Below are 15,302 nucleotides of genomic sequence, written 5' to 3'. Positions count from 1 at the left end.
GTGGCACCATCCTCTGTAAACTGTAAAGATGGTTGTGAGGGAAAATCCCAGTAGATACCAGTTTCTGAAATACTGAGACCAGTCTGGTTGCCATCCATGCCATGTTCAAAGTGACTTAAATCAACTTTCTTCCTCATTCTGGAATTCTGTTGAGTAATGACATTCAGCAGGTCATCTTGGTCATACATCTACATACAGTGAGTTGCTGCCATGACATTTGGGTTATATAGAGTCTAAAAGTGTTAGTATTTTAGAAAAAATATGAATAAAAACAACCTTTTAATACATCTTTCTAATAATTAGTTTTCTTAATGCTCATAATATTATAACAATAGATTGCATGCTCTTACTTTCCTGGCTGCTTCAAATTTTTAAACAAAGTTTGCCTTGGCCGAATAATCTCAGCTGCTTCACTAATAGCTTTACCCTCCTTATTGCTTTATAGATTACCTATACCCAGTTGCATATATAGCAATTCCAATTTTTCTTTGTTTTATAGTGCCACCATCTCCAAACCATACATCATAGCAAGTCTCACTACAGCTTTGAAACCCTTCCCTTTCAATCGTGCTGCAATCCTTCTGTCACCAATCAAGCCTTAACACTTGTCTCCACCCACGCCACCCTGTCTGCCCTCTGTCAGAGTTAATCTGAATCTAATGTGAATTCTGGATGAGGTTTTTATTCCAGCTACTCAAAATCTGTGCTGCAAGTGCATTTGACTCTTTGCCAACAAATTGGCTTATACGTTATGGAACGCCAGGACTGCCATAATGAATTAATTAAATACACCATTAAATAATTAATTAAATGTGGCAATAATTAATTAAAATCAGAAATAATTAATTACATAAATATTTATGACACATGTAATTAATTAATTATTGACACATTTAATTAATTAATGACACATTTAATTAATTATTGACACATTTAATTATTTATTTCTTTATTTCACATTTTAATTAATTATTGACACATTTAATTAATTATTTCTTTATTTCACATTTTAATTAATTATTGCACAGTTGACTCCTTCAGGTCTCACCATGAAATAATTTTATCTGTCAGCCTCACCCATCAAACTCAGGGGGCGGGGTTAACGCTGCCATGCAGCTTCTCTAACATTTGATTGGTTGCCGTGCAAAGTAAGGCAAGACAGGTCAATCCTAGATAATCGTTTGCTTGTGTCGACTTGGTATCCCAGAATGCATTTCAAATCACAGGCAGCAATAGTGTAGTTTTAATAATAGTGTTTTAGCTGCGAATGTCTGGTCAGGTTGTCAACATAGAACATGTTTGCAAAAGTGCTCAGATGTTTTCAGACATTTCACTAGCTCTGCTAACAGTCAGCTGACAGAGTGCACCGAGCTCACAGCCCCGGTGTTCCAGCTTAACTGTTTATTTTGTGTGTATTTGTTTGGTTTGGAGGGGTGGGGGCTACGTTAACCGGTTTGTTTAGATATTCCACTCTCTGTGTTCCACATGTTGCGTTTGCAGATTCTCATTTTCACCGAACGATCGTCTCTTTCCACCTGGTCTTGTGTCTCTGTGCTTTTGTAACATAAAGAACGAGCTGACGTGTTTCTCACGACACCAGCGATCAGCTCAATAGGCCCTCAGTTTACCTGCATGCATCCTCCTCATCCTCACCTGTCAGCGGTTGTTTAACACCTGCTGCTAATTCAAGAAACACGTCCACGTTACCTGGTGATAGTCACAGTTTAACTGGGCAGCCGGTGCACAATATAATGCAATGTCAGCACATTTTTCTGCACAAGATAAGTAAATATAGTTTTTCCCGAGCGCAGAGCTGCTGGAGCTTGTTTCCCAACAGAGCACTTTATAGGCGAACCCACTTTATCAGCGGCTGATGTCCAATCACCGGCACAGCTTTGAAACCTCACCTGAGTTTTAGCTCTCAGTGTTAAACCTGGACTTAATTCACTCAGGTTTTGTCTGTCGGGTCACGTTTACTTCGCTGTTTTATTTACAACTGAGCAAATCGGTTTGGCTGAGGTTAAAGTTACGTTTCAGAACTGCACAGTTTTACAGACGTTTAATGGTTCACTGGCACATGTGTTCGACTAAACCATTCGCTTTTCTTTATCTGGTGTGTTTTGGATTTAACAGTGAATCTTGAGAGTAAACTGACTTATAAAATGTTTTAAAGAAAGAGAAGAGAAGGCGCATTTCCACCGAGAGGAGCAGAGTTTGCAACAGCGTGTTCATCATGAAGACTGCAACCTGGACAGAAATATTATATCATCTGTTTTTTAATAGTTACTTATAGCAACTGTATTCTAAGCACCAGCTGTCTGTTAGAATATTTAGAGTTTACTTAAATAAAAATAAATGAGGTTAACATATAATTTGATTTTTTTCTCTTTTTTTTCTTTTTCGGTCATGTTATGTTTGTCAAAGGCTTGTTACAAACTATGAAACACATCGTGCAGACTTCTGGATGTTTTGTTCTTTATGCTGTAGATTTTCACGTCTCTGGAATAGTTGGCAGTAATAAGGATGATTTTCTGTAAAATCATATCGATATGACCCGTGACATATTCGTAGATGACCGTTAGATTAGTCAGCTGGGAAACTCTGGGTTAACTCATAGAGCTGAAGATATCGTGGATATGCTGACCTTGCTCTGTGGTGTACAGGTCCGTTTACCCTCATGATTAATATTCACAATAAAAATATTAGCCGAACATCACCAATCAAATGTTAGAGAAGCTGCATGGCAGCGTTAGCCCCGCCCCCTGAGTTTGATGGGTGAGGTTGACAGATAAAATTATTTCATGGTGAGACCTGAAGGAGTCAACTGTGCAATAATTAATTAAAATGTGAAATAAAGAAATAATTAATTAAATGTGTCAATAATTAATTAAAATGTGAAATAAAGAAATAATTAATTAAATATGTCAATAATTAATTAAATGTGTCATTAATTAATTAAATGTGTCAATAATTAATTAATTACATGTGTCATAAATATTTATGTAATTAATTATTTCTGATTTTAATTAATTATTGCCACATTTAATTAATTATTTAATGGTGTATTTAATTAATTCATTATGGCAGTCCTGGCGTTCCATAATACGTTTTGGTTTATTACAAATGACAATTGCAGAAAGATATTTTAGAGTTGAAAGGTTTTGCACCCAATAGCTGTTTCAAGTAGCATCACATCAAATAATCCAAATTCAATACATGTAATATTAATGATGGTATATTTTCAAATACCATGCAATTATTGCTACAAAATGAATGACCACACAGAAAATGGATATAAAACCAAAACAAGAACACATGATCATGATCATGCTGAATTTTATTGAAATAGAAAGTAGTTGAAAATATCAGATATTTGACAAAGATATTTTAGACATTCTTTTAACTCTTTTGCTAATAATAAAATTGAATGTTACATAATTGTGTTGTTAGAAATAATGTTCAACTATAATTTAAAATTCAAGTTATTGGTTTTCCCATTCTTATATGGAACTCTTTTTCCAATTTAAAGAGCCATGACTGAATTACTGCGATTTCAGTTAAATCTGAATTTCTAAATTTATGTGGAAGCTGAAATGGCACATCATAAAGTTTGTGAAGGAATGACTTCTGGAGAGATGAAAGGACACACCCACCACAGAAATATATTATTTTCTCCCACCTCCAAAAGAGTACATGCAAATGTTTGGAGAGGGACTGTAAGTTAGAAAGAGACAACTTAAGAAGATGCAAGTTTCAGACTAAAACATCTCTGCTGTTTAAGAGGTTTAGCATCGAGTTTTGTTTTTAGTCTTCTGATATTAAGTTTATATTGTTTAGATAGGTTTTAGGAAGAAATAGTTGACAATAGTTGGTCTGATTTTCTAGTTCAGTTTTCCATTTTTCTTTTCACAATCTTTACAATCATGCTCTTTGCATTCAGCAGCTTTGCAGCCACACTGGTCAACTGAAATGTACTTGTACATTTTTGTGGTGTTATCGGAGCACTTTATCTGCACTTCCTTCTCGCTGGTCTTCATTTCTTGACAGCAGGTGCATGAATGCATCATGCTATTGGCCTTTGCCGAATACCTGCATATAAAGATAGTTTCCAAAACAAACAACTGTTTAATAAGAAATTATCATAAAAAACGGCACATGCAGTTTAGCATGAATGAGTAAATAGTTTGTTTCTGCATATTTTCATGAATCTCACATTGAGGAGGATGCTCCACAGGATCCCTCACATGATGTGAGTTTCACTTCCTCAACTGATTTGCAGTCATTTATGTACAGATAGGTGGTGTTGGTGTGGATTTTACAGGGGGAAGGAGGCAGACCTGTGAATGACAGAAAATCACTTGAATGACCGGATTGGTAATTATCATGTTCTGTTTGTTGTTCATGTTTAATAATTTGATCGTCACCTAAAAAAGCTCTTAAGTCTAGAAGCCTTTGTGAATGAAAACATGCTGCTGAAATGATTTGTTTGTGGTTTGCCTGACAGGAAATTTATAAGCATTGGCTTTCTTTCTTGGGGTAACAGAAGAAAATATTTGAGATTTAACAGTTATAAATGATTTATGAAGGCATATATTAATATGAAATTACATTTTCAAAAATATAAAGTAATACTGTGTAATGTGATTTTTTTAATACTTACATATTTTGCAGCAACCATTTGCATCTGTTTGCTCAGTTCCCTGCAAAACAGGGAGTTTGTACTGTAAACATTAGCAACTTACACAACTTACTTGTATAAAAAACTGTTGGAAGACCCAATAGCAGGTTGATTCTGTTTTACGATGTATTTTAAAAAATTTGGCTTTGCAGTTATTTTAATTTAATGATGCATACTTTTATTTGGATGTAGTTTACATTGACTGTTTTTGGCTTCTGTGCATTTTAAATACATTTAAATCAAAATTACAATTTTAGGAATTGTATTTTATAATTATAAAACAAAATCAAAGAAAGGAAGAAAGAAAGAAAGAAACTAATCTTTCAAATGTTCTTTTTTGAGTGTCAATATTTGGCTGTAAGAAACAAAACCTCTGCTTTTAAAGGATTGTACTCACTGGAATGCAGTTGTTGGGATCAAATGGAGGACATGTTGTGTTTTGTACAGAAACTACAAATTCATTGTTCACTTTCTTGCAGTCATACTTGGTACACTGATCCTTTGACCAAGTCTGAGAAGGCTGTGAAGAACAGTAGTCAGTTATTAAGAAGATATGTCTGTGAAGGTTCTCAGTCATCCAGGTTATCGTAGTCAAAGGAGCTTGCAAAGAAAAGCGTCTGGACTTCTTTAAGTTACTTGAAGACGTTTCACCTCTCATCCTGAAGAAGCTTCTCGGATGAGAGGTGAAACGTCTTCAAGTAACTTAAAGAAGTCCAGACGCTTTTCTTTGCAAGCTCCTTTGACTATTAAGAAGATATTTTTTTCATATCACAACTCATTAGGTGTTTCAATTATGTTGTACCAACCTTAATAATTACTGGAGAAGAAACGCCTGGGACATTCACAACACAGCTTGTCCTTATACATTCTCCACAACATGATCCAGGCACACCCGTAATTTCATAGCCCTATTTAAAAAAAAATAAAAAAAATACAACATTTAATATTGTTTGAAACCTCACCCAGTTAAATCTACATATAGCATGATTAGTAGGCAGCAGTTACAAAATACTTAATAATCATCCTGCAAGTGGTATTTAGCAGATTGTGGTAGCTATTAAATCTGTGATACTCAAATAGTAAAATATTAGAGCAATATTATTTTCCAGAAATATTCTCATTGCTACTTAAGAAGGTTGAGTAGAAGTTTTGCTGAATTGGTAAAAAGTATATTTATCAGATATTTAACAAATATTTTATAGATAGATATGTAAAGTCAAGTGAGGTGAATAAATGAAAACCCTTTTAAAGATTGATTTCACAAATCAGCAACAGCATTTAGGGCAGCACTTTCCAATATTTAGACCAGGTCTTCAAACATATCAATAATAATACACTACATAAATTACATAAATCTTCACCTGTTTTAAAAACACACTCATCTTAGATTTCAAAAAATAAAGTATGTGAGTAAATGAGCCTGGATGTAAAATGTGAGGTCATTTAAAATCCTTATTTACATATAATATTAGTGGTTCACATTCAGAATGAATGAAAATACAAATATTTCATCAAAAAGTACCTTGTCACAAATTATTAAACACTGTATTTTATTACACTCGTAGCTGTTCAGCTCCATTTTGGAATTCTTGGTTTTAGTGCAGTGGCATTGTTCACATGGGCTTTTGTGGAAACCCTCACCAGGCTGCGTGTGAAAATAAAAAGTAATGTTTTAACAGTCTTAATAGTAACACATAATATAAATATTGCCTTTAAAGAAACCCTCCAAAATACATATAAATAAATATAAATATTCACTATAATTATTCCTTACCTTGTACTCGGTATTATTAAAGACACACACATCTTTGGGCACTAAATAAGACAGTGTTCACAAAAATAATTAGATTAAAGTTTAGTTTAAGACTTTTCACACACTGCATAAACAACACCTATAAGTTAGACTAACCACAGCTGTAAACAGGGCAGCATTTATCCTTTGGGGTGTTAACCTTCAATTCAAATCCCACGTCACAATGTGGTTGCAATGGACACGTGTTCGTGTTACATTCTGTTGGTGGAAATAGTTCCAGCATTAGTGGATATAAAACAAAACAAACCAGTAAAATCCAGAATTAATTAGAGTATTTTACAGCAGGTGTTTCTGGAAAACACATATTTAAAAAAAATGGAAATAGATCCAGAACATCAATGATATTTAGCTCATCTGGCTCAAAATCAGTTGCAAGTCACAGGTTTTTTCCTAAAAAAAACCCCCAACCTTAACCTTGAGCAAAATTAGTTTTATAGACCAAATTGATCATTGTGTGCAAGTTTCAATTCCTCTTTAGGAGGAGCATTGTGATTTGTGGATGGACAGACAAACAGATGAAGGTCCTTCAACCAGATGAGCTAAAAATATCATATTTAAAGGGCATATTCCTGGGTTTAGCTCAGTGAGTGAGCAGCCGCCCAAAAAAAAAAAATCCTTTTCTAAACCCAGTTAATCTAAGGAGCTGATTATTGCTGTTGTTAAATTATGTTAAACTGTGCCTTAAAATATTTTAATTTTTTATTTTGAAGAACTGTTCATATTTGCTTTGATTCATGCAGAAGAGGATACGTGATATCCAAAACAACTTACCACATGTCAGTGTCACACAGCAGTCCACTGTTTTGTTCACCAGCACCTCACCTTCGGTGCACTTTATTGGGTTTTGAGTAGGGCATGTTACATTCTTACAAACCACACTAAAAGTGTTCTTATTGCAAACACATTCCTGACAGCCAATCTTCCAGGTTTCACCAAGCTATATGGGTGATGAAAAAGAATTATTTACACAACATCAACAAATACACTGTCAATAATTGAAAATGTATATGTAGAATATCATAGTATTTACCTCTTTAGGTTTGCCATCAGGTCCAGCGCAACCTTAAATCATAAAAACAAGCAGCTCACATGTATACTTACAAAGATTCACATTAGATTTTTCTTTAATATGCAACAGAAAATATGCTTACAGGAGGAGACGCAGACATCAGAGGTTGAACTGAACAAAGTCATTCCCCCTGGGCAGAAGCACCCCTCTCCAAAAGAATTGCAGTTCTTGTTTTGAGGACCTTCTGCATTACATTGCTGAGAGAACTGTTCATTGTATCTAAATAAGAAGTCAGTTAAAAGGTATCATTACTTCAGAAATAGAACAAGAATTTATAATTATATGTCAGTGTAGTACTTATGTACTGGAGTAAGAGTAGCATCACTTAGTCCCCTTTGGTTCAGGCTGAAATTCGTTACTACAAATAATGACCTGAAATGTCACTAAAACTGATGCATATTTTTCATCTCATACCACTTTGCATTCAACTTTCAGTTAGTTCAAGACTGATTGTATTTATCCTCCCCAAAGGCATGATGTAATCTGTTCTGTTTGTTTCTCTGTCTGTCTGTTTGTTAGCTGTCCAGCATTCACAGTTTTTAAGATACGTTTACATTTTGTGTGACGGTAGATATCAATAACAGATTTAATTTGGGTAAAAAAATCCAGTCAACGTGACATCAAATGTGAAAATCAGTAAAAACTTTATATTCTCCACATTTGTTATGGATAGTCTTAAAATTTTCCAACAACACATTAGGCTTTTGGAGACATGAGTACCTAGGTTAGCTGAGCATTTGAGGACATTTTAATATAAAAAAACATCAAAGTTTTAGTATAGGCCTCACTCGCTGTGGGGAATTGCACTCTTTGAGTGCTCTTATTACACCTGTAACTGTACTTTTGTGTTTAGTGTTACTTGGGTGCAGTTATGATAATGTAGTGATTACCTTGCATTGCATGTTTGAACAACAGTTGGCCCACAAGGCTTGTAGACTTTATTGTCTGGGCATTTATATTCTACAAGAAACAAATATGTATTTAAGATGAAAATGGGTAGAAAACATCTAAAACAACATTATGGTTAAAAAAAACTAAGAAAAAAAGCTCTGTCTTACCACACACTCCTTTAGTAGCGTTCCTCCAGTCTACACAGATAGATGCCTCAGCACACATCAAGTTGTATGCCTCAATACTGCTGCATCCCATACCAACAGTTGTGTAGCAAGTATCAAAATTACAGGCTTCATAAAATGGTTGTACACTTACTACTTTGTGGCATTCCTTGAATACCCTTAAAACACAATGTCAAATAAAGAAGATTACTCCAGTGGTCTCACTGATGGAACTAACATGTGTTTATTTTGTAAATTCGTACTCGCTGTTTAGGATTTCACAAAGTGAGCTTTTGTTGCATATTGGAGGTGAAGTTGGACGTGGAGGTGGAGTGGGAGGCCCATTGCAGTATGGCTTATTGTCGACAGATACACGCCAATCATATGCCATGTCAGAGCATGATGGAGAAATCTGACCATTTTTCAGTCTGCAGTCATTTTTTGTGTTATTGTCACAGGTACCTTGCAAAAAGAAATGTTAACATTATACAGATTACAGCCAAACACAGGGACAAACTGACTATCAGCCTGTATATGAGCCTGGCATTCTTTACTAAGCAATACAGTAGCCCATGTTTTAATCATATGGGCTACAAACAGCACCGTCACAAGTTCAATAAAACTGCAACTGTTAATGCAGAAGAGAATGTTATAACCATCACAGATTGTCAAGGAAAATTTGACTTGTAAATATAGGTTTTCAATTAGAACATAGACTTATTTCTAGAATTATTTACTACCATATTATGCTCATTTAACTTTCACGATAAAATACTTTAAGACATTCAACTATTAGCTTACCACACTGTCCTTCTGTGTTGCCATAGAAAAGAGTCATTGGTACATCTACGCTGAATAAAAGACCTTTGAACATCACAACTGCTTTAATTTCTGGGATTGTTAACCGCATCTCAATTCCTTGATTTGTGATGGTCATGTCATTATTTGTAAACATAGTAGTGACAGGACTGCCGTTGACATATACCTAAGGAATTTTAGCATTAATTACTATTAGTGAAATATCTCAATGGTGCTGCATAATATTTAAATATATTATAATGTCAGTACTTTTAAGACACTTTGTCTAAGTGATACCCACCTTGTTCACAGTCTTTGCTCCTCTCTCCTGTGTGAGAATAACTGTATAGTTTTTGTAATACACAATAAGGGATTTAGGACAGGTCACAGTTCCAGCGGGATTACAGTTTACATTTTCAATATAAACTTTAAAATTGTGTCGAGGTGTGATCTCTTTAACCAGGACATAAGTGCAATTTTTTTGGAAGCTGTAATATTGTCCATCAAATGTCACATAATGAGGATCTCCCCAGCCACCACAAACACCTGCAAATATTAGATTGAGATTGCATCAAAACAAAAAATAATTTTGTAATTTACTTACATGTTTAGCAGCTTTAATATGTGGAATTTTAAAAGGGTTTTATTGAAACTTACATTTGCATTCATAGTGGAAACAACAGCCATTTCCATCATAAACTTTAACTGGTGTTTGCTTATTCTCACAAACAATATTTTTTACATTACATTCCACATATTTTGTAATGTGTTGACCATTTTCACAACTTTCGGTGGTGCAGTTGTTTGAATGCCAGGTTTCACCATTCTGATGAGAGCAAAACAGTGCTTTTAGCAATGAATTACACATGAGTTACATTATATTTTAGCCTAAAAGAGGCATACACACTGATACACACTATAAATCACGTCAAATGTATTAAATTTAACACTTATCTGTATGTCCACAAATGTTGCAGAGGCTGTTTAAAAAATTATTTTGCTGTAAACTTTCAGTAAGAACTTTCAGTAGCACCGAGAAATGTAACCACAGTGGAATTGCTAGCAAAGCCGTTACATTGCATAAAATTATAAATTTGACCTTGTTTCATATTTCAGCCTAAATAACTTAGTAAAGACAGCAGTGGATTTTTTCTTCACCAACATATTTTAATTCAAATACCTTTCTAGGTGGATTGAGAAAGAAGCAGTCTGGGGGTTTTAAAGTTACTGGAGTGTGAGAGCTCGTTGTGGAAATAGATGAAGTTGGTGGAGTTGTAAGGTGACATGGCTGGGATTGGATTTCAGTACCACATGATGAATTGCATTTTGCAGTGTAACACCAGCCTTTTCCATCAGTCTCATTGTACATGGAGCTACCTATGTGACAGTAAGAATTGAGTTAGAGCTAAATAACTAATAATGGATTATAAAATGTACAGTTGTTAACATTGTGAGTTGGCCACACTGGCAACAGAGTTGATTATTAGATTTTCCTGTGGCCACTTCAAGTTGCAGCACAAAAAGTTAATTATTCCTCAATGGACGTGGAAAAAAAAATATTTTAAACAATTTATGAAAAAAAGTTTTATAAAAAGGAAGGGCAAAATAAGAAAATAAAGTTTAATAACTAAATAATTATTGCATGGAAAACAATGAGGAAAGAAGCACAAAACTTACCAGCAGGAAATGAAAGATTCTGGTATTTACACATACAATTACGTTCTGTTTTTGGTGATGTTGTTTTTACTGTATTTATAATTATTTTATGGGATGTTGTGGGAGGTGTTCCTGTGTTTGTTGTTGTGGGAGGTGTGCCTGTGGTTGTTGTCGTGGGAGGTGTTCCTGTGGTGGTTGTTGTGGGAATTGTTCTTGTGGTTGTTGTTGTGGGAGGTGTTCCTGTGGTGGTTGTTGTGGGAGGTGTTCCTGTGGTTGTTGTCGTGGGAGGTGTGCCTGTGGTTGTTGTCGTGGGAGGTGTTCCTGTGGTGGTTGTTGTGGGAATTGTTCTTGTGGTTGTTGTTGTGGGAGGTGTTCCTGTGGTGGTTGTTGTGGGAGGTGTTCCTGTGGTTGTTGTCGTGGGAGGTGTTCCTGTGGTGGTTGTTGTGGGAATTGTTCTTGTGGTTGTTGTTGTGGGAGGTGTTCCTGTGGTGGTTGTTGTGGGAGGTGTTCCTGTGGTTGTTGTTGTGGGAGGTGTTCCTGTGGTTGTTGTCGTGGGAGGTGTTCCTGTGGTGGTTGTTGTGGGAATTGTTCTTGTGGTTGTTGTCGTGGGAGGTGTTCCTGTGGTTGTTGTTGTGGGAGGTGTGCCTGTGGTTGTTGTTGTGGGTGGTGTTCCTGTGGTTGTTGTTGTGGGCGGTGTTCTTGTGGTTGTTGTAGTGGGAGGTGTTCCTGTGGTGGTTGTTGTGGGAATTGTTCTTGTGGTTGTTTTTGTGGGAGGTGTTCCTGTGGTTGTTGTTGTGGGAGGTGTTCCTGTGGTTGTTGTCGTGGGAGGTGTTCCTGTGGTGGTTGTTGTGGGAATTGTTCTTGTGGTTGTTGTCGTGGGAGGTGTTCCTGTGGTGGTTGTTGTGGGAGGTGTGCCTGTGGTTGTTGTTGTGGGAAGTGTTCCTGTGGTTGTTTTTGTTGTGGATACAGTGGTTGTTGTGGTAGACTCACAAGTATAACGGCAACATAAAGCTCGTATTTCATAGTCATTACATTTTGGAGGAAAACCTTGGTCTTTGTTATGACAGATAAGTCCATCTTGTTGGTCACATACTAAAGTTTGACCTAAGTCTTCCAGCGACATATCTGGGAAATCTTTAGCTCTACATTGTATCTTCAGCGGTTTTGTGCATACACTCAGGTCCAGATCAGTAATGTTAGCGATGGATTCATAATCTCCACCATCTGGAGTACTACTGGGATAGTTCTTATTACTCCAGGATGACCATGTACACTCGTAGTCATTGCAAGGTGGTGTAGTGGTTGTTTCTGTGGTTGTTGTTGTGGGAGGTGTTCCTGTGGTTGTTGTCGTGGGAGGTGTTCCTGTGGTTGTTGTCGTGGGAGGTGTTCCTGTGGTGGTTGTTGTGGGAATTGTTCTTGTGGTTGTTGTCGTGGGAGGTGTTCCTGTGGTGGTTGTTGTGGGAGGTGTTCCTGTGGTTGTTGTTGTGGGTGGTGTTCTTGTGGTTGTTGTCGTGGGAGGTGTTCCTTTGGTGGTTGTTGTGGGAATTGTTCTTGTGGTTGTTGTCGTGGGAGGTGTTCCTGTGGTGGTTGTTGTGGGCGGTGTTCCTGTGGTTGTTGTTGTGGGAAGTGTTCCTGTGGTTGTTTTTGTTGTGGATACAGTGGTTGTTGTGGTAGACTCACAAGTATAACGACAACATAAAGCTCGTATTTCATAGTCATTACATTTTGGAGGAAAACCTTGGTCTTTGTTATGACAGATAAGTCCATCTTGTTGGTCACATACTAAATTTTGACCTAAGTCTTCCAGCGACATATCTGGGAAATCTTTAGCTCTACATTGTATCTTCAGCGGTTTTGTGCATACACTCAGGTCCAGATCAGTAATGTTAGCAATGGATTCATAATCTCCACCATCTGGAGTACTACTGGGATAATTCTTATTACTCCAGGATGACCATGTACACTCGTAGTCATTGCAAGGTGGTGTAGTGGTTGTTCCTGTGGTGGTTGTTGTGGGAATTGTTCTTGTGGTTGTTGTCGTGGGAGGTGTTCCTGTGGTTGTTGTTGTGGGAGGTGTTCCTGTGGTTGTTGTCGTGGGAGGTGTTCCTGTGGTGGTTGTTGTGGGAATTGTTCTTGTGGTTGTTGTCGTGGGAGGTGTTCCTGTGGTGGTTGTTGTGGGAGGTGTTCCTGTGGTTGTTGTCGTGGGAGGTGTTCCTGTGGTGGTTGTTGTGGGAGGTGTTCCTGTGGTTGTTGTCGTGGGAGGTGTTCCTGTGGTGGTTGTTGTGTGAATTGTTCTTGTGGTTGTTGTCGTGGGAGGTGTTCCTGTGGTGGTTGTTGTGGGAGGTGTTCCTGTGGTGGTTGTTGTGGGAGGTGTGCCTGTGGTTGTTGTTGTGGGTGGTCTTCCTGTGGTTGTTGTTGTGGGAGGTGTTCCTGTGGTTGTTGTTGTGGGAAGTGTTCCTGTGGTTGTTTTTGTTGTGGATACAGTGGTTGTTGTGGTAGACTCACAAGTATAACGACAACATAAAGCTCGTATTTCATAGTCATTACATTTTGGAGGAAAACCTTGGTCTTTGTTATGACAGATAAGTCCATCTTGTTGGTCACATGCTAAAGTTTGACCTAAGTCTTCCAGCGACATATCTGGGAAATCCTTAGCTCTACATTGTATCTTCAGCGGTTTTGTGCATACACTCAGGTCCAGATCAGTAATGTTAGCAATGGATTCATAATCTCCACCATCTGGAGTACTACTGGGATAATTCTTATTACTCCAGGATGACCATGTACACTCGTAGTCATTGCAAGGTGGTGTAGTGGTTGTTTCTGTGGTTGTTGTTGTGGGAGGTGTTCCTGTGGTTGTTGTTGTGGGAGGTGTTCCTGTGGTTGTTGTCGTGGGAGGTGTTCCTGTGGTGGTTGTTGTGGGAATTGTTCTTGTGGTTGTTGTCGTGGGAGGTGTTCCTGTGGTGGTTGTTGTGGGAGGTGTTCCTGTGGTTGTTGTTGTGGGAGGTGTTCTTGTGGTTGTTGTAGTGGGAGGTGTTCCTGTGGTGGTTGTTGTGGGAATTGTTCTTGTGGTTGTTGTCGTGGGAGGTGTTCCTGTGGTTGTTGTCGTGGGAGGTGTTCCTGTGGTGGTTGTTGTGGGAATTGTTCTTGTGGTTGTTGTCGTGGGAGGTGTTCCTGTGGTTGTTGTTGTGGGAGGTGTTCCTGTGGTTGTTGTCGTGGGAGGTGTTCCTGTGGTGGTTGTTGTGGGAATTGTTCTTGTGGTTGTTGTCGTGGGAGGTGTTCCTGTGGTTGTTGTCGTGGGAGGTGTTCCTGTGGTGGTTGTTGTTGGAATTGTTCTTGTGGTTGTTGTCGTGGGAGGTGTTCCTGTGGTTGTTGTTGTGGGAGGTGTTCTTGTGGTTGTTGTCGTGGGAGGTGTTCCTGTGGTGGTTGTTGTGGGAATTGTTCTTGTGGTTGTTGTCGTGGGAGGTGTTCCTGTGGTGGTTGTTGTGGGAGGTGTTCCTGTGGTGGTTGTTGTGGGAGGTGTTCCTGTGGTTGTTGTCGTGGGAGGTGTTCCTGTGGTGGTTGTTGTGTGAATTGTTCTTGTGGTTGTTGTCGTGGGAGGTGTTCCTGTGGTGGTTGTTGTGGGAGGTGTTCCTGTGGTGGTTGTTGTGGGAGGTGTGCCTGTGGTTGTTGTTGTGGGTGGTGTTCCTGTGGTTGTTGTTGTGGGAGGTGTTCTTGTGGTTGTTGTAGTGGGAGGTGTTCCTGTGGTGGTTGTTGTGGGCGGTGTTCCTGTGGTTGTTGTTGTGGGAAGTGTTCCTGTGGTTGTTTTTGTTGTGGATACAGTGGTTGTTGTGGTAGACTCACAAGTATAACGACAACATAAAGCTCGTATTTCATAGTCATTACATTTTGGAGGAAAACCTTGGTCTTTGTTATGACAGATAAGTCCATCTTGTTGGTCACATACTAAAGTTTGACTTAAGTCTTCCAGCGACATATCTGGGAAATCTTTAGCTCTACATTGTATCTTCAGCGGTTTTGTGCATACACTCAGGTCCAGATCAGTAATGTTAGCAATGGATTCATAATCTCCACCATCTGGAGTACTACTGGGATAATTCTTATTACTCCAGGATGACCATGTACACTCGTAGTCATTGCAAGGTGGTGTAGTGGTTGTTTCTGTGGTTGTTGTTGTGGGAGGTGTTCCTGTGGTTGTTGTTGTGGGAGGTGTTCCTGTGGTTGTTGTCGTGG

General features: G+C 38.0%; 1 protein-coding gene across 1 annotated transcript in view; it reads right to left on the bottom strand.

Moving 5' to 3' along the window:
* Positions 1-1,795: 1,795 nt before the first annotated feature.
* LOC146515400 (uncharacterized) overlaps positions 1,796-15,302 on the bottom strand; it is a 38,415-nt gene continuing 24,908 nt past the window's right edge. The window contains exons 29-47 of the mRNA XM_085164569.1: positions 11,091-12,600; positions 10,594-10,790; positions 10,071-10,239; positions 9,715-9,959; positions 9,417-9,600; positions 8,879-9,077; positions 8,619-8,794; positions 8,451-8,520; positions 7,643-7,779; positions 7,522-7,553; positions 7,263-7,428; positions 6,588-6,689; positions 6,453-6,493; positions 6,201-6,323; positions 5,485-5,586; positions 5,076-5,198; positions 4,661-4,700; positions 4,214-4,337; positions 1,796-4,089 (exon numbers count right to left, since the gene is read on the bottom strand). Coding sequence (XP_085020695.1) covers positions 3,882-4,089; positions 4,214-4,337; positions 4,661-4,700; positions 5,076-5,198; positions 5,485-5,586; positions 6,201-6,323; positions 6,453-6,493; positions 6,588-6,689; positions 7,263-7,428; positions 7,522-7,553; positions 7,643-7,779; positions 8,451-8,520; positions 8,619-8,794; positions 8,879-9,077; positions 9,417-9,600; positions 9,715-9,959; positions 10,071-10,239; positions 10,594-10,790; positions 11,091-12,600 — 3,948 coding nt within the window. The 3' untranslated portion in view covers positions 1,796-3,881. The remainder of the gene's footprint in view (positions 4,090-4,213; positions 4,338-4,660; positions 4,701-5,075; positions 5,199-5,484; positions 5,587-6,200; positions 6,324-6,452; positions 6,494-6,587; positions 6,690-7,262; positions 7,429-7,521; positions 7,554-7,642; positions 7,780-8,450; positions 8,521-8,618; positions 8,795-8,878; positions 9,078-9,416; positions 9,601-9,714; positions 9,960-10,070; positions 10,240-10,593; positions 10,791-11,090; positions 12,601-15,302) is intronic.

This window comes from Neolamprologus multifasciatus, chromosome 7 (genome assembly GCF_963576455.1).
Source record: "Neolamprologus multifasciatus chromosome 7, fNeoMul1.2, whole genome shotgun sequence".
NCBI lineage: Eukaryota > Metazoa > Chordata > Actinopteri > Cichliformes > Cichlidae > Neolamprologus > Neolamprologus multifasciatus.
This window is presented reverse-complemented; position numbering and strand designations above follow the sequence as displayed.